At 46.9% G+C, this 19,020-nt stretch overlaps 1 protein-coding gene across 3 annotated transcripts in view; it reads left to right on the forward strand.

Annotated features, from left to right (window-relative positions):
- Positions 1 to 19,020, forward strand: part of TMEM266 (transmembrane protein 266) — an 83,709-nt gene that overhangs the window by 47,057 nt on the left and 17,632 nt on the right. For all 3 annotated transcript variants that reach the window (XM_033071017.2, XM_033071016.2, XM_033071019.2), the window contains 4 exons: positions 5,338 to 5,394; positions 7,099 to 7,237; positions 8,704 to 8,819; positions 18,495 to 18,681. In XM_033071017.2, coding sequence (XP_032926908.1) covers positions 5,338 to 5,394; positions 7,099 to 7,237; positions 8,704 to 8,819; positions 18,495 to 18,681 — 499 coding nt within the window. The remainder of the gene's footprint in view (positions 1 to 5,337; positions 5,395 to 7,098; positions 7,238 to 8,703; positions 8,820 to 18,494; positions 18,682 to 19,020) is intronic.

A 19,020-nucleotide genomic window follows, 5' to 3' on the forward strand; every position in this document is an offset into this window, starting at 1 on the left:
TGACAGTTCTATCCCATTGCCACAAGTCTGTGGTTCTGTGGCTGTTGTTCAGTTCTACTTTTCAGTAGGGCTGATGACACTGTGTGCAGGAATGGAGTTCTTGAGAGTGGCTGTTTGCATTGCTCTGTGAGTGCTTCAGCCAGCCCAGCACCCAGGCGTTCTCCTGGAGGGAAACACTTGAGCCTTCCCTGGGAGGGACCAAGGCAGCACCAAATCACAGCTCTTCTCCAGTATCTGTGTCCACAAAATGAACTCTCAAATTGAGCAGAGCAAGTCTGGGCTCCCAGCTGAGAAACCATCTGTTTCATGAGCTGTGGCTCACAGGAGGAAAAACTGCAAGGCTTTCCTCACCCTGTATGTTTAAAGGAAGTGTTCACAGTAACCTACCCCTTTTCTGCTTGTTAGTAGCAACCCTTGAAAGGAATAAAACCTTCAAAGGGAGACTCTGCTCTTAAGGTTCTGTTAAAAAAGAAAAACATCCTAAATGGCAATACTAAGTAACAATGTCTTTTCCCTAACAATTTTGTCATTTCTGTTAGAGAAACTCAGTTGCATTATTTGTGGGCTTCAAAGAGCTGAGTGCAAAGACAATAATCTTCCGTTAATCTTCTGTAAGCTGTGGTTTCTCTTCTGTGTTCTCTTCTGTCTGATAGTGGCGGTGCAGTGCCTCCTACACCCCATGTCTCCCAGACAAGTGTCAGTGCTTGTGTGACCATGCCCAGAGGCAGCTTGTGATGCAGGGCTGTCCAATCCCAGTTCCCTGGGCACCCTGCATGCCTGGTATCTCTGGTGAGCCATTCCCATGCCTGAAAAGCCCTTTCAAATCTAGACAGTATTGTCAATTGAAAACTCTTTGGTTCTCCCCTGTGCTAAGAATGAAGATGGTGAGAGTATTGGGAGAACATAAGAAGAACTAGAAGTGCAGAATGTGTGCAAAGGTGTGTTTGGGTATGTGATGTGCTGGTAGTGTTGGTGAGAGAACACTGTGTTTCTGTTCATGGCCCCAGGCTTGGGCAGGGAGTGATTTCCTGGTGGAACCCCAGCAGTCTCAGAGTGCAGGGATGGAGTGGGTTGTGCTGGGTGATGTGACCTGGGCTCTGTGGTTTCAGAGCCTTGGTTAAGAGAAACTGTGCCCTGGGAACAGGAGGATTTGTTGGTTTAAGCATGCCAACACGTTCCTCTGGGCTCTGCTGGCCTGGGGACAGTGTGTGCTGGGACAGCTCATCAGGAGCTGGGTACAGGCACAGCAGGAGGTGGCAGAAGAGGATTCTTGTAAGGACTGGGTGAGCTGGGGCCTCTGTGGGGTGACCCTGATGGGAAGGGTTATAAATTACACACTGGGTACAAGGTGTTCTGGGAAAACTTTCAATAAATATTTGGTCTTACAAGATATGTCCAAAAGGCAAAAGCTTGGTGTATGGAGTTGTTTCTAGAGCCTGTGTAACAGATAGATTGGTTCTGTGGCAGTGGGAGGGAGAGAGGGCTTCTCTGAGCACATCCTTTCCGGCCTCCTCCATCCTGTCTCCTGCCCAATCCCTATCCCACCCTGAAGTGCAGAGTTGCTCTCCTTTGCCTCATGCTGCTGGGCCAGCTTCACCTCCTGTGCTGTTCCTGCTGATTCCTTCACACTACAGAGGGGTTTGGTGCAGTGACTCAGAATAGTAAATTGTATATTAACTGTGCAAGCAGAAAAGTACTTAAAATTACCTGATGTACCTAATGTGCAGTCAGCTGACAAAAGCAGATTGTGGGAATTCACACAGCTGGCTCAGCAGAGGACTTGGCCAAGTTTTCCTGCAAAATTAGAGAGAGAGCCTGCAGCATCACACAGTTCACCATAAACTTCAGTTTATGAGTTCATAAACTCATAACTGCAGTTAATATCATACAAACAGTTGTGTGTCACCAGAAGACTTTGTCAGTTTTGAAATTGGACTTCTGTCTGAAAAATGGCTTAAAATTTTACCTGGGTTTACTTCAGCTTAAAGAAGTTAGCAGAGCTCTTAAGTCATTTGCCTTTTATTATTGCACTGGACAGACTTTTACGTAATAAATTAGCTTTTAGCAGAAGAAAAATGTATTTCTGATAGAACTAAAAAAATATATGTGTTAAGGACTTTCTAACTAAAAGATTACCAGTCAAAGAAACATTAAAACTTTGTTTTTCAAGTACAAAATACCAAGCTGGCGGTACTTCCCTTCAACAGGAAAGTGCTCCCACTGATACTTAATTTTTTTTCAAATCTGTATTTAAAAATGCAGAATGCCTGTGATGTAATGCAAAACTATGTGTGCATTTGCTACATGCCTGCACATCAGTAGGAGACAGCAGTCCTACTCCAGTTTTTCCCTTTTTCTTGTAGATTCTTGTACTAAAAAATGGTAGAGTTGTGACTAACACTCATTTTGTCTGTGGTGAATGTTTTGCAGTTGCAATTCTCTTCTAATTAATATGCATTTTCCGGTTTGGTCCTTGAACAGTAGGTGGGAAGTTTCTGGATTATTAATTTCTGTCTCTGTGTTTTTTGAGATCCTACCACAGGTCCTCATTTTTAAAGTTCTGTACGAAGACAGTGTATAATCAAATGCAATATATATATTTCTTTGAAATGTATTTTTGATTGCTTTGGAAGAAATAATAAAATGTTATATCTAAGAAATACCAATGCCTTCATTTGCAAGTATTTATTATTCTGAGCAATGAAGGAAGTGCCCAGCACAGCCCAAATGTCTTTGATTCCAGCTGTTGTGGGGGAGAGCTGTGGCAGCAGGATGTTCTCTGTGCCATGGACACACACAGGCCCAGTGGGCACAGCCAGGGTGGGTTTGGGGCTGGGCTGCCAGACTGGGGCTCGCTCAGGCCACCAAGGACAGACAGCTTTGCCTGGCTCTTGGGGTTTTTTAAGAGTGACAGTGCTGGTGCACAGCTTGAAGAGCTTCTGTAGGGAATAAATGTTTTGTAAGCTTACCCACCAGGTGTGCCCAACCTGTTCTGTGGGGTGCATCTCTGGGATGGCAGCAGTTGGCTTATCTCACCCTTACACTCCCCTTTCTACAGACTCTGCTGGAGCTGATCATCTGGGCATGATTTACTGACATCAACTCCCAGTCCTGCATTAAATGTCTTCCAAGTAGACTTCCAGTCACTGCTGCCTTGTGCTGTTCACAACAGCAGAGTGGCAGTGAAAACATTTGTGTTACTTCCAGCCCTTGGAGCTTCTCACACCCATTAACATGGCAGTAGCACAGTCTGATTTAAACACAGCAGCTGGGAATTAAAAAGGCAGGAAGGAAAATCCTTTTTTACAATCCCTCACCAGTCCATGTTTAATCATTTAGGGTTGTGAGGCAGTTTTCAATTTTCTTTGTGCAGATATGCCTCATTTCAATGAAAATTCCTTTGTACACACCTGTCCAAAGGAAGGAAGACTTTCACCATCAGTGCTCAGGTATCCTGTATTAGTTGCTCACTGACCTGGCGCTTCATAAATGCTGCCCAAGCATAGCAGAGCATGGGCTGTGCTCTCAGCAGGGTCACTGTAGGAAAGGTGGTGCCCTGAGTCTTATTCCTATAAGTAGGAATATAAATATAAATTTAATATACATAGGATCTGTTTGACCTTATGTGTTTCCCCACAGCTGCTGCTGGTGGAGCCTGTGTGGACCCCAGAACTGGTCCAGCTGAACTGACAGGCTCACAAGTAGCTCTTACTTGAGCATTTTGTGCAGCTCCTCACTGGACAGTGAGGGAGATGCTGGCACAGGAGCTGGCATGCTTTAGCCTGGCAGGATTGAGCTCAGGAGTTGAGCTGAGGCTGCAGGAGTTCCTTGGCTGGTAGGCAGCACATGTCCACTTACACCTTGTGCCTGTGCCACATCACATTGTGTTTGCCACTTTGGGGTCATGAAGGGACTTGGCACCTGCTCTTGTGCAGCCCTTCCTCCACATAGTCAATCAACCTTGGGGATATAGGTTATTATTACTCCCGTGCTGCATTTGTAAAGTGCTCTGGAAGTCCAGTGTTTTTAGGACAGACCAGCAGCACTGACAGGTCTTGCTGTCTGTGTGGAGTATCATCACTTTTTGTAGAGGATAGAGGGTGCTGCATTTTGTCTTGTTGCTCATGCCTACCTTCCTCAGCCAGCCTTGGCCTGTGCCTTTTCTGAGAGGTGTTGCTGTTTGCTGCTCTGTGCTGCAGTGGGGCTGGGCTCTGGAGCACCAGCTGCCCCCCAGCAGTGTCCCTGGGCAGAGCAGGGCTGGGTGCAGCAGAGTGGAGCAGTCATCCTAGGGGATCCCGTTGGGCTGCTGGGGGGTGGCAGAACCGCACTCAGGAGTCCTACTGAGCCTTTCAGTGTTGTTCTGCAGTTAGCAACTGTGGGTGTGCTTGGCATAAACTCAGAGTTGCTGGGATTTCATGTTTGTAGTGAAGAGGAGATATATGCATTCATCAGAGCCACTTTTTTCTGCACAGTTCTGGGTATGGTCACCCCTCATATACAGACCTGCTGAACACTGAGTCATTGTGCTGCTCTTTAATGGAGAAAGTGGCATTTTGGTGGTCTTTGTAAGGCTCCTAGCTGCAGGTGGCTCCTCAAGTCTGTCAGAACTTGACCTTATTACTGTTGGCAGTAGGAAATATCCCTGCTAATTTTATGTGAGTTCAATATCACTCCCAAGTTGACTGATGGATTTTTTTCTTTTACTGTGTCTTCTGAATGCCAAATTAAAATTAGGAGAGGTATCATTGGATTTTTTCAATGGGAATTCACCATTGGTTCATTCTGTATTCTTTCTTTATTCTTCTTTTTTAGCTGTTGAGGCTACTTATTGTTGTTTTGCTTCATCGAGAGGAATCACAGAGAGATTTTTCTCCCTCATCCCATGATTTTCTGGGATCTTATACCAAAGTAACTGCCTTTGACTCCAGTGAAGAGCATCTGCTCCTCAGGCTGATGAAATGTCAGTACCTTTAGGCAGCAGGACAGGACAGGGCCTCTTCTCTTAGAGAATCAGTAAGCACTGGGTATCAAAGTTGGCCAGAAAAGAGAATTTTCCCCATTCTGACTTAGGGGTCCCCATCGTGGATCTTACATAGGCTTGGATGAGGAGGGTTGGTAATCTAAATCACACAAATCTGAAAGGAAAATTTTAGGAAGATGGAAAGACTGATGAGCATTTGAATTTGCTATTTCTAGGACCTGATTATTATTTAGAAGAAATGTATAATGCTTAAATAAGACAAAAAGTTATTCCCTAAATAGATAAAGGACTAAATGTTTATCTAAGACTGCAATAACATTTATAATCTTTTTTCCCCCCCTAATCTATTTTACTAGACTATTTTGAGGATTGTGGTCCTTGGCATATGGGATTACATTGAAAACAAAATAGAGGTAAGCTCTCTCTTGGTACTGTTTTCCAGGCAGCCCCAGTAAGACCACGAAGAACTGCTTTGGAAGTCTTTGTTATTCCCCTGGTACAATACAATCTTTTAAGGCAGATAAATATACACATTATTCTCAATATGTGCGTTATCCATAGCTGAGTGGTGCAGTCCCTTTTTCCATGAGAGGCTCAGAAGATTGCAGTATTTGAAAATATTTTATGAAGGGAGGGATTTTGACCTTCTTTCTCTGTGTGTGCCTTCTGTTGTTAGAGCTGTGCTGGTCTAACTGATGATACTGCTACCCTGAGATGTGAAAATTGTCACCTGAGTTTTATATCCCCATTGCCATAATTGAGTTGAAATTAGTTGAGTTAGTTGAAAAATTGCCCGTATTTTCCTGGTAGTAAATACTAGTTTGGCGAAACCCCCATTTTTATAATGAAATTGTTTTGATAAACACTGTAATTAATACCTCAGATTAAAAATTGGGTTGAGTGTGTATGCTCCTATAGAAAAGAAAAGGAAGTTCTTGTGTTGTAAATAATACATAATCCCAATCTGAGCAGAAATCTGGAGATGGGGAAAATTAAAAGCTTTTTCTTGATACTGCCTCATCAACCACTACCGTGCAGGAAGAGCCAGAGCACAATCTGGGTGTTCTTGGAGCTTAAGCAATGTAGAGACTTGCATATTTTTGTCATGAGGTTGTAAACGTTTTTAACTTGTTTTCCTTAAAAAATGAAATGAAACTTAAATAGTTGATCTAGGGTTTCTTATTACTAAGGCTAAATGCAGCAGTTTCTGATAATTCATTTTGTTAATTTGGGATGGTGATATTTTTACTGCCCATTGAGTGGCTGCAGTAAGAAATATTTCTTTTCAACACACTGAATAGTTACACACAGTTCTGGATAAGTAGTTCTTACAAAATCTATGCCCTGCCCCTTTATGCAGACAGTTCATCAGTGGGCCTGCAGCAGGGAGGGTCTCAGCAGCAAGGAGAACATCGTGCTCTGTTCTGCCCTGCTAGGCCTGTGCGGGGCAGACACAGCCCTGCTGCCACTCTGCTCTGAGACACATTTACTGCCTCATTGCTGTCTAATGCTGTGCACAATTGCTTTTTCTGATCTGATCCAGTGCAGCCAGTGTCACATCAATCTTTCTGAGCAGTCACAATTGTCACACTCCTATGCAAGCCTTGCTGCCCCATAGCAGTGGGAGCAGGCAGCCTTTGTGTCTGGGGGCACAGCCATTCCCACACGTGGTGTGCAGCCACTCCATGGCCAGGAGCCATCTTTTCTCCTTGTCTTCTTGATCTCTTCATTTAGACAGGGAGATCTATGGGCAGGGACTGCATCTTTCTTTTTATATGACATTATGCCAAGTAACAGGTAATAAATACCAGTGATGATAAAACTCTTGGGTTGTAATAACACTTAGACTATCACTTCTCCTAGGGGGATTTTGGCCAATATTTCCAAAAACCTTTCTCTGCCCCTGCCCTTCCACCACAGTTTCTCTCCTCACCTCATAAAAATCACAGAGGAATTCTGTTGTGCAACCTTTCTGTGGCTTGGCCATCTCTCATATCCCTTCCAAACAGGTACCACAATTGCATTTCTTTTGGGCAAAGAGGGAGTTCTTTGAGATGTCAGAGGAACAGTGGGGATGTGATTTTAAGGGAAGGTTTAAAAAGCTGATTTCTCTCCAGGTGTTTGATGGTGCTATCATCATCTTGTCCTTGGCACCCATGGTGGCCTCAACAGTGGCCAACGGCCCCAGCAGCCCCTGGGATGCCATCAGCCTTATCATCACTCTGCGCATCTGGAGAGTGAAGAGGATCATTGATGGTGAGTGGGGATCACTTTGGGACTGCAGGCATCACCTGCCAGGCTGGCAAAAGAGGTTTTAAAATCCAGAAACATGATTGCTACCACTGTTCCTGTCATTGTTCTTTCTCTTGCATTTTACCAGCACTGAACAGAAGAGAGTTATGACTCCATGGAGGAGAGTAGGTCTGGAGATCCTGGCTGTATCTCCTGCTCCCTAGGAACCTTTATAATTCATTGGTGTATTTTCCTGTTAGGCACCTCCGATCCCCTGAACTGTAAAGTAAATGCCCTGACCTGCTTCATGTCTCTTGCCACCAGATGTCATTCCTGATTCTGCAAAATAATTGATTCCAGTCTGCTTTGCTGATATTTACTGCACCCTCCCCATAACCATGCAACCAGCTCTGTCTTGAGACTTTCTTTTCTAAGTTTTTGTCAGTAAATCAGTTTTGTGTTGGATTCCAGGAGGGTTTTCTTGCCCTGGGGATTCCCAGCTGGAGGTGCTCTCTGCATCCTGGAAATGAAGTGTACGTTGGTGGTGTTTTGCACAGACCTCTGTGGGGATGCACCAGGGGAGATGAAAAGGCCCCAGCAAGTCAAGGTTGCAGCACAGAGTCTGTGGCTGGGCCTGGAAGAAAGGACTTCAGTTTGGTTACTGTGTACTCAAGCAGCTTCAGGCAGCTTAGGGGAAAGAAATAAATGAATGGTCATTTTGCTCATGTGTGAAAAATGGGAGTTGTTATTTTGGGTTTCAATGCTCAGAAAACTCTGTATTCAGTGTTTAGGAGAGGTCATAGCCCTCTGATTGAAGCATAAAAGAAAATTTCAGGATTTTGTGTAGCTTCAGAAAACATTAATTACAGTATGTATTGGCCAGCTTTTTTGATCAGTCTGAGTTTGCCATAGTGAAGACAGGAGCAAATTAAAAATTCTGGAGCCATTCAGCAAAGGTATTGAATACTGGGCTATAGTTTGAACAACCATGGAAGATAAATGTCCTTTTTGTTTCTTCAAAATATCTTTCTTAGTCTGCTGTGTCCATTAAGGACGGGTTTCTTACCGTAAAGTCTAGGAATTAAATGGTTAGGGCTCTGGAATAGTTCTTTTCATGAAGGAGCTGTGCTGTTCAGGTTCATAGGGAATGGGACTGACTCTAAAGAGAAAATCCTCCTACCCAACAGTTCAGGAAATCTGTGGTGGACTCTGGGGAAGAGCTGTCCTAGAAAGGAGTCTGGGAAGAGCAGGCAGCCTGCACTTCAGTCCAGCCAGACAGATGGAGGTCTGACCAAACAATACCTAGCCCTGCATTTCCTATGTCAGAAATCCTTCCCTAAAAAAAGTGCTCTAGTACTGCTTCTATTAGAAATTCTCCAGGTCTCTAGATGCAAGGGAAAGGGAGATGTTCTTTGCCCTGCAAAGGTTTTCTTTCTGATAAAAAACCAAATCACAGCTGGGTTGCTTTAAGTGTTGTTTGTGTTTTCCAGCATACGTCCTTCCAGTGAAAGTGGAGATGGAGATGATGATTCAGCAATATGAGAAGGCAAAAGTTATTCAAGATGAGCAGCTGGAAAGACTAACCCAGATCTGCCAAGAACAAGGGGTAAAATTCAGTTCTGTCTTTATTTACGCATATCTTGTCAAGGCAAGTCAAACAACTCATGTACTTGATGCAATATGAGCTTTGAGAAGTACCACTGGGACTTGTGCTGTGGGGTGACAGGTCTCAGTGCTAAGGAAGAATTAGCTGCAGCCAGGATATTGTCAGCATGGTGTTTGTCAAACAGCAGTCGGCTGCCTCTGCTGCTGGACTTGTCTTTTCTGAGGTGAGGAGAACAAATGTGAGCAACAGAAAATAAATGGTTCCAGTGTGTCATTTATTCAATGAATACACAGCTAGCTTGACATAGGACTAACATACAAAAACATTGTTGGAGACCACAGCTAGTATTCCTTGGAAATGGATGTGCAGTTAAAACAAATGGATTTCCCTGCTTTAAATGCAAAAGGCAGCTTCCCTGTAGGTCAGTCAGAGACTCTTGGCAAGCTCAAAATGTTGCAGTAGAAGCTTCTAGTTCCTGGAAGCAAGTCAAGATTTAAGACTCTTCCTAGTCCTCCAAATGTTCAGTGATTCAGTCTAGAGGTAAGGGAAGGTGAAGTTTGAAATACCTCAAATGAATATATTTTACATGAAAAAGGTGTAAAACCATTTTTGGGGCAATAAGCCAGGAGTTTTTGCCGTTTGTCTTATGCAAATGAGGTCTTGACTAACTTGATTTAAAGTAGAAAGCAGGGATGGATGTTGAGGCTTGGGATAAGTGAGTGTTGAGGTGACCATCAGACCACAGCAGGATGATCCTCAGGTGATTTACTTCTTGTTGCAGTGAAAGGGGACCTGTGAGATATAGTTCAAATAAATCCTGGAGACTTCTAACTTCAACTACCTCTCCTGGCTTGCAGCAGGTACTTTTGAAATACAAAACCATCAATATTTAGGTCCCCAAGTGGATTTTTAGGTTTAGGTCCTGGTGTCCTGGATGTCAGCCTGGGATTCTGCTGCTGGTGGTGAGTTGCCTTGTCTGTTTGATGCAAGAGGAAGAACTGTAGACACTGTGTCATTCCATAACACTGGTTTTGAGTCACTCATATTAACCATAACAAAGTTCTAAGGCTTGGCTTCTGCCAAAAATTAGTGAGTGCCAACTGTGTAAGTGTCTTTAGTGGGCAAAACTGCAGTCCTGTTCATAACCCCTTTGCACAATGATCCTTAGTGATTTGGCTTCTGTCAAGGTTGTGGAATGGCCAGGTGAGTGGTGTACAGCCCATTTTGTAAGGGAGGGTTATCCCTTCACCAAACCCATTAAGCAATCAGTGATTTCTCGAGTCCCAGTGCAGTATTTTGTCTATCAGACCATACTAAAGGTCTTGAGAATCATAAATTGTAAAACACTTGTTTTTAGGAATTTGCTATACAGCCAGATAACACTTCTTGCTGCTCTTCATTCTGAGCCAGGTACTCCTGAAAGTGTGACCAGAGTAGCCCTAAATCCAGGCTCTCATGGTTACAACAACCTGTACATCGAAGAAAGAAATACTGCACTGGGAGAGGAGTAAATCTGAGAAACAGAGCAGGTTCTCTTGCAGCTTTCAAGTGTCATCTACTATGGAAAAATATAGTCTATAGAAAGATGACAGCATGCTAATCCCTCTTGCTGGCCTGACTTGCTGCCAAACAACTGTCTCAGCTGTATGATAACAGGTAAATGTACTAATTTGCTGCAGTTAGCAACATGAGACATTGACTCAAGTACAGCATCCTTTATTTGTAAATTATTAGCTTCATAATTCAGTCAAGAACAAGTTGTCAGCATTATAATATTCACATTAACGTTGTGTACAGTGTCTGATGGGAAAAGTGGCTTCTAATGGTATTTAATGTCTAAAATTCTGCCAGATTTTGCTTTTTCATTTGATCATCTTTCTTGAGCTTTCTAAAGGATTGCTTATTCATGGTGTTTCCCTGTGCTTGTGTGGTGTGCTTGTGCTTATTTGATGAGAGCATTCCTGTTGAAAAGGCTTCCTTCCTTTTCTGAGTTCCCATGTTCTGCTTCATTCTGCTTTGCTGCTACTCAGACAATTGGGGTTGGAATTCTCAGGGTCTGGCATATTCTGCAGATGAAATTATCTTGAAAGTTTCAAGCAGAGTATTATTTCATTAGAGGAATTGGGAAAAATAGTTAGCATGTTTTGTTTGAGATTTAAAACAAAAATAATTGGTGGCTGATTCTCTGAGAAGTCCCATGCTGATTTGAAGCTGGTGCTTAATGCTAGGCAGGCAAAACCAGAATTTCTGTTTTAAAAATTAAAAGCAGGAAAGATAAAACCTTTACAAAAGATACAATCTTTTTCAATTCTCTTTCTTTTGTCAGTTGTGGGGTTTTTTGACCAGGAATGGGATATCACAACTATTCCTGACTGACATTGGAGAAACATGAAAACTTTTCCACATTTTGCTTTTTGATTAGCTGTGCGTCTGTAAACCAGAATATATTAATAAATTATAATTGCACACCACTGTGTTCTCTGTAGTACCCCAGTGCAACTTTTTGAATAGTTTGCATTTTATTTATTCTCAGTTGGCAAAAAAAGAGGTTGTTAAACAGGAATGGACTAGGAGGGATTTCTAAAAATGGGTAAAGGTAAAAGGAAAAGCAGTCTCACTGCAGTCACTATCAAATATATGCAGAGTATATTGCTGATGGTTTTGTTTTATCAGAATTACAGTAATTTCACGAATACAAGCCGCACCGATTTGACTAAGATTTTGCTCCTAAACCGGAAATGCGGCTAATAATCAGGAGCGGCTAATACAACCTCAGAAGTGCCTGCCAGAGTGCTGAGCCGAGCAGCTGCAAAGTCGGCATTTTGCGATTGTTACAAATCGCTACTCTGTTGCACCGCGGGTGGAGCCTGGCTCCCTGTAGGCAGCACGGGGGGTGGGGAGAGAGGCGGGAGAGCTCTCTTTCCTCCTCTGCCACAGCCCAGGGGAGAGACGGGGGGGGCCCGGCGCCGCCATTGCCGCGGCCCGGGGAGGAGAGGGGGGACCCGGGCCGCCCCTACCGCGGCCCGGGGAGGGGGGGGGAAGCCCGCGCCGCCATTGCCGCGGCCCAGGGAGGAGAGGGGAGACCCGGGCCGCCCCTGCTGCGGCCCGGGGAGGAGAGGGGGGACCCGGGCCGCCCCTACCGCGGCCCGGGGAGCGGGGGGGAAGCCCGCGCCGCCATTGCTGCGGCCCGGGGAGGGGGGTGGAAGCCCGCACCGCCATTGCTGCGGCCCGGGGAGGGGGGTGGAAGCCCGCGCCGCCATTGCTGCGGCCCGGGGAGGATAGGGGGAAGCCCGCGCCGCCATTGCTGCGGCTCGGGGAGCCGACGGGAGCCCCGCGCAAGCCATTGCTGTGGCCCGGGGAGCCGACGGGAGCCCCGCGCAGCCATTGCCGCGGCTCGGGGAGCCAACGGGGTGCTTTGTCCCCGCCCGCCGCCGCCGCGGCAGGAGCGGGGAAACTCCGTCCCTGCCCGCCGTCGGCGCCACGGGCGCGGGAAAGCTCCGTCCCCGCCCGCCGCCGCTGCCGTAGGAGCGGGGGAAGCTCCGTCCCTGCCTGCCACCGCGGGGCAGCGCCGACCCGGGGTGACCGAGCCCAGTGGCAGCGGCGGCCGGCCCCGAGCAGCAGCACCGGGCTGGGCCACCTGGCCCCGTCAGCGGCCCCTAGCGGGCCGAGCCTGCACAGCCTTAGCTCAGCCAGTAAACCCCGCCCTCCCGCGGTTCTGTTACTAATTGCACGCGGGTCCTCGCTGCGAACGACAAAGCGGCTTATATTCGGGTGCGGCTTATCTATGGACAAAAACCTAAATGTTTGCCAACACCCAGTGATGCGGCTTATATTCAGTGCGGCTTGTATTCGTGAATTTACTGTACTTAAATTGCAAAACAAAGTTCTAAAGTTTCATTAGCTACAAATTCCAGTCAGAGAAGATTGCTTTTTTGCTCTGGAGTCACCTGTAAAGGAATTTCCATTTGTGATAACAGATAAAATTACCTGATCTTTTCTGCTTAGCTTCCATAAGAGTAATTCAGCTGAGCGCAGCCTGACCAGGAGTGTGTGCTCAACCTTATCCCACCAGAGCTCCTTTTCTGTCCCTTCCTGTAGAACTGGGGCTTTCATCACTCTAAACACTGCACAAACTGTGGAAGCTGTAATTTCTTTTTTTATCTTGGAATATAATTTGTACAACAGCTGCCAGTTTAATGACAGGGCTATTTAGCTGGTAGAATTACCTATTGGAGAAATAACGTATGCTATCCTCTTGCAATAATTTTAATTTATTTCTAACTACCAGTCATTTTCTTGGTGGATGGAAGGCAGCCAAAGTCATCCCCTATTTTATTCTACCCGTAAATCATTAGTTTGCAACTGTCTCCTGATTTTTATTGTTACCAACAATGGCTAAACTAATGGAAATAAACATTGGATTGTGTCCCAGTGGCAGATGAGTTTTAGGGCAGGGCATTCTGTACAGACAGCACTAATAGAATTGAGCAAAGTTATTGCTCCTGCATTAGACACAAGTAAGCTTCTGACTAAAATGTTCATTGATCTCTCTGAAGCCATGTCAATCCTACTCTGTTGTTAGACCATTAAAGGGGGTTACTCCATGATTCACTGCTGAGTCCCTGTCCTGCAGTGACTACATGTGTATTATAAAATATCAACTAGGATGGGTGGCCCACTTAATAAAGCCAGGCATGGAAAAGGAGGTGTTATCTAGAGCTCAGGGTAGGTCTGTCAATTTACCTGCCTAGAAATAATCACCTAAGGCATTATTTGAGTGAGGAGATAAGTGCTCAGGAGTGCCCCATAATTCTTTCTGGTTTCTTTCCTGACAAAATACTGCCAGCATTGTGCTGCAAGAGGACATGTAACAGATTTTGAAAATGGTAAGTTTAAATTTCCCAGTGATGAACTTTCTCTTCATACCAGCCAATCTAATTATTCATTTTCCGTAAAACACTCTATCTCCCATTTTCTTGGCAATAAGTGTATTTTCACATCAACCACATGTGTTACACCTTTGTTGCTGTCTCAGCTCCATCATGGTGGAACCCAGACAGTTTGAGAGGTGCACAGTGACAGTAGAGCAGCATGGAATGTGCAAAATTCTGTGAAATACAGGAACAAACATTTTCATGGTGAGAATGGGCAAGCACTAGAGCAGATTGCCAGGGAGGTGGTGCTGTGCACACACAGTCACAGTTGGAGAGGACAGGCTTTCAGCAGCCTCAGCTGAATGCAGCTGCTTTATGCCGGGTGTTGGACAAGATGATTCTCCCAGTTCCATTTCAGCTTAGACTATGCTGGGATTCTGTGAAGTTTTCAAAAATACATTTTCCATTACGAATTATGTTGGAACTTATTGGTAAATACCCATCAAAAGCTGCCACAGTATGTGTGATTAAGGAGCATGAGTGTCAGAGGTGTCCTGGTAAGTAAAGGCACTAGCAGCTTCAGGTGGTCCAGTGCTGTGTTGGTAATTACCATGAGTCAGGAGACAGTCACAAGTTACCTTCCACACAAGAACTTTTTTTTGCTCACTGGCTCTCTGTGAGGTTTGCAAGGTTCTTCCACAGCCCACACCTATGAGTTAACTTAAACAAATCAAAGCATCTTTAAGTTTCTATGCCTGTTTTTTTTTGTCCTCTGATGATATGTGCAATATGCTCCTGCCCTGCAGGCTGAGGGAAGAATGGTGTACCTGGAAATACAAACCGTGGTTTCCTCAGTCCAACTCTGCTGGTTCAGGTATACACTCAGACCCCTACATCAGATCCTACTGCAAATAGAATTTCACATGTTACCTTGGCCTGGAATTTTAACTTGAAAAGACTGTTATATTTTATACGTCCTAGTGATTGATTTTAGCCGCTCTGGGCTGCTGAATGCAGTGAGAGCAACCTCATTAGCTCTTGTACACAGTGGAACTGCCTGAAGTCAGTGTGCAGTATACAGTAATTTCACGACCATAAGGCGCACCGGACTATAAGGCACACTGTTTTTTTGCAGCGAGGAGCCGTGCGGCGCACAACAAAGTAACGAATTACTGGCAGGTGCTCAATTTGCAAACATTTTTCACAGATTGGTGTAGCCTTTAAACGCAGCCCCAGGCGCCCTCCCTGTGCAGCGGGCCCCGGCACTCCCGCCCGCTCCCGGCACCGGCTGGCACAACTCACAGCTCCCAGCTCCCACCGCATGGCTGCGCTGCGTCCCGGCTTCCCCCTGGCCGGCAGTGGCAGCACTTCTCCACACTTTCCCACGGCGGCGGCTGCATCGCTTCTACCCGCTTCCCCGGGGCTGTGCCGCCTGTCACTGCTTTTCCATGGCAGCTGCGCCGCCTCTCGCTGCCTCTCACCACCTCTCACCACTTTTCCACAGTGCCGGCGACCACGCCGCCTCTCGCAGCTTTCCCCCGGCCACCCAGACCGCGCCGCCGCTGCTCCGATGCCACCGCTGGGCGGGCTCTGCTCGGGGCTGTTGCGACCTCGAGCTTCTTGTTCCACCAGGACTGCCCTGCTTCTAGTTTCCCCCGGGCCAGGGCCAGCACCGCCCAGCTTCTCATTCCCTCCGCCCCTGCGCCTGGAGTGGCACCGCCCGGCTTCTTGTTCTACCAGGACCAGGGCCAGTGGCAGCTCCCTCCCTCCCCGCACAGTTCCTGCCAACTGTGGCCGCCCACCCCTGCCCCCCCATCACGACTCGGCGCTCCTGCGGCACCGCGCCCCCCCATTGCGGCTCACACTTCCGGGGTGGCAAATGTCGCAGCTTTGTCCATCGTATAAGGCGCACCGGTCTATAAGGCGCACTTCCGGATTCGGGGGGAAAAATTTAGTCAAAAGGGTGCGCCTTATAGTCATGAAATTACTGTAATCTTCTGTCGATAGAAACACCTACAACCTAGGAGCCTCTTGTGTCATTTTGCCTGTAAGGAACACGCTCTAAGGGTTAGAGCCTTAGGTTAGGTTAGACCTAACCTGTGTTTTTAGGGGCTTGCTTTGAGTATTCAGCATCTGCAGGATCCTGGGATAACTCTTGGGAAACAATTCCTACCGAGCCAATCTCCTCCGTGGGTCCATGCCTTTTATGAACAAAAATTCTGGTTCTTGTCTGTGACAGCGGCTGTCGGTGCCCAGGTGCGGTGTCTGTGTCAGGGTGACACCAGTGCCCAGGTTCGGTGTCTGTGACAGTGTGTCCGCCGTTCCCGCTCCGTGCCGGTGTCCCCTTTCCCGCCGTGTCCCGCTGTGTCCCCGTGCCCACTGTGTCCCCGTGCCCGGTGTCCCTGTTCCCCCTGTCCCCGTTCCCGCGGTGTCCCGCGGTTGGTGGCGCGGTGCAGTTCCCTCTTTGCTCGGCAGGTGGCAGCAGAGCGGCGCTGCTGGGCGCTGTGTCCCCGTTACGGACGGACGGACGGAGCCGAGCGCTGCCCAGCACAGCTCATGGGCCCTGCCCGGCCCGGAGCTTTGGGCACTGCCAGCAACCTGTGCGCTTTGGGATGCTCACTGTGTCCCCAGCAGCTGGGAGTGCTCGGCAGGAGCGTGGGCTCTCCCCGTTCCTTCACACCTGTGTAACGCAGTGATGCATTCATGCTTCTGATTCTAACAGTGCTCAGCAAATCTTTGTGAATCCTGAAGCTCCTTAAATGGGGTCTGATGCAGTCAGTTATTGAGCTGACTTTTTTGCTAGTTCTGTCTATTTGTGTTAAAAAATACCCACCAAATTTTTTGTATTCCATCATGTATACCATACCTCTAGGCCAGAACTAAGCATTTTAATAACAGTTATTTCTTTTTCTGACACGTGAATGTTTTTGAAGGGTGAAATGTAGAAAAACAGAAATGGTGTTTGAGCTGGACAACGTGAAAAACATCTCCAGATTTATTTTTTGCATATCATGTTTGAGCACATTTCTTTCATTAAACCAAGGAAGTGTCTGGAAAAGGGTATTTCACCTTTTAAAGGTGGAATATAAGGTGTTCCTTGTAATTCCTTGTTTTTTCCAAGTTAAGGATAAAATCTGAAATTCCTTATGTCCATACTGGCACAAGCACCTTGAGCCTCAGGATGCTTCAGGCTGACTGGGAGCAGAGTTGGCAGTTCTTCCTGGCAATAGGTTAACACCAGAACAACCTGCAGGAATCTGCCATGGAGGCTTCATTGCAGGAGATCAGGGAGCAGGGGGCAGTGTTTTGACATTTGCTGATTCCACCTGACTCCTGACTGCCGCTGCCAGAAGACCTTGGGTTAAAAGCAGTGAGCACTTGCAGCCAGCTGTTTGCAGCTGCCAGGCCTCTGTGCACTAAGTTGCAGAGGGAGGAAAAGCTCTGGGTTTTGTTAGAGCCCTGGATTAACTGCTCTCAGTGGGATCTGGAAAGCTTGAGCTGCCCTTTGGCTTTCTAGATTTGTCTTGCAATGGCCCTTGCAGGTACTGTAGTTCCTTCCCAGATGCTCTGGAAAGCAGATAGAGTCCAGGTGTGGCAAACTGGAATCCCATTTTCTTTCCTAAATCTGTGGCAATTCTGTCTGGTTTCCCCTTCCTGGTGTTTGCACCACGTCTCACCACAGCAGAAGGAGCAGGGTGTGCCAGGGCAGCAGATCTGGGTCACATCTGAGGAGTGAGAGGCACAGCAAGATGCACTGCAAGGGCTGTTCCACACCAGATTCCTGCGTGGAGAGGCCAGTTCTGTGTGTGGTGTGAGTGTGGGGTGGCAGCTGCTGTGTCTGCTCTACCCTGGCTCTTCAGGCCCTCAACCAGGCCAGGCCCAGCAGTGCCACATTTAAATGTGTGTATGTGACTCACCTCATTTGTGTTTCCCTCTCAGACTCTGGAATTAGACATGTCTTGGTCACTGCTGTACTACTGATTTTAAAGAGTAATTCATTTAAAGAGAATCTCTTCCTTGCAGCCCCACATTGTGCTGAGTGGCATAGGGAGGTTTGTCTTGCTTATATTAGGGTTTGAAGGGTCTCTGGAGCCCCTCCAAAAGAATTGTTTTCCTTCTTGCATTGTGGAAGATACGTGGCCATCAGAAACAAGAGGAATCAATCGCATTGTACCTGGTAGCTTCTTTTTGTCGGGTGTCTGCTTTATAACACCAGTCATGAGCAAATCCCCACGTGGCTGCTGAAATTGTTTACCATGTCTGAGAGGAATGGCCAGAAAAGTGGAAACCTTCCCCAGAGTTTTCTGCACACTGCTGAGTACAGAAGATTTCAAGTCAGAAGAGGACTGTAGCATCCTCCTCTTGTCTAGTTAGTGAGGAAGTGCTTGCTCAGATAACCTCCTCTCCACTGGCAACCTCATTACAAAGTCGAGTTTGGGATGTTTGTCATGAGCCTAACTCCCTAAATGCCTGTTAAAAGTGGTCTCTTTCTATAAAGGGTACATGAGATTGGGCAATAAGACTTGTTAAAAGTGTCCAAAATCTTACTTTCAGGAAACAGCTGTGCAAAATAGAAGACCAGCATGGGGCAGTCATTGTCCTTAGATTATGTGAGCAATGGTTCAGTTCACATAGGCTCTGGGAGAGCACCAGGAGCTTGGACTCATGTCCTGGCTCAAGCACACTATTTGTTTTACCAGACTCTTTAGTGATAAAATGAGTCACAGGTCCCCATCTGTAGCATAGAAACTTTTGGCCATGCTCGCATGACATCAGTTTGTGATGCTGTTTTTCCCTCTAGTTTGAAATCAGGCAGCTGAGGGCCCACCTTGCCCAGCAGGATCTGGACCTGGCTGCAGAGAGAGAGGCTGCACTGCAGGTCCCTCACATGCTGAACAAGCAGAGCAGCAAGAGGTACAAGGTGGTCGCCACCGAAGACTCTGACGACGAAGCCACCGAGAGCATCTCTGAGCTGCGCCCTGCACGAGGTGAGTGTGAGTGCTGCTGTGCACAGCAGGGTCCTCTGAGCACCTTCATCCTACACAGCAGGGTCTCCTGAGCACCTCCATCCTGCACAGCAGAGTCCCCTGAGCACCTCCATCCTGCACAGCAGGGTCCTCTGAGCATCTCCCCTCCTGCACAGCAGAGTCTCCTGAGCATCTCCCCTCCTGCACAGCAGAGTCTCCTGAGCACCTCCCCTCCTGCACAGCAGGGTTTACTGAGCACCTCCCCTCCTGCACAGCAGGGTTTACTGAGCACCTCCCCTCCTGCACAGCAGGGTCTCCTGAGCACCTCCATCCTGCACGGCAGAGTCTCCTGAGCACCTC

Source organism: Catharus ustulatus, chromosome 12 (assembly GCF_009819885.2).
Source record: "Catharus ustulatus isolate bCatUst1 chromosome 12, bCatUst1.pri.v2, whole genome shotgun sequence".
NCBI lineage: Eukaryota > Metazoa > Chordata > Aves > Passeriformes > Turdidae > Catharus > Catharus ustulatus.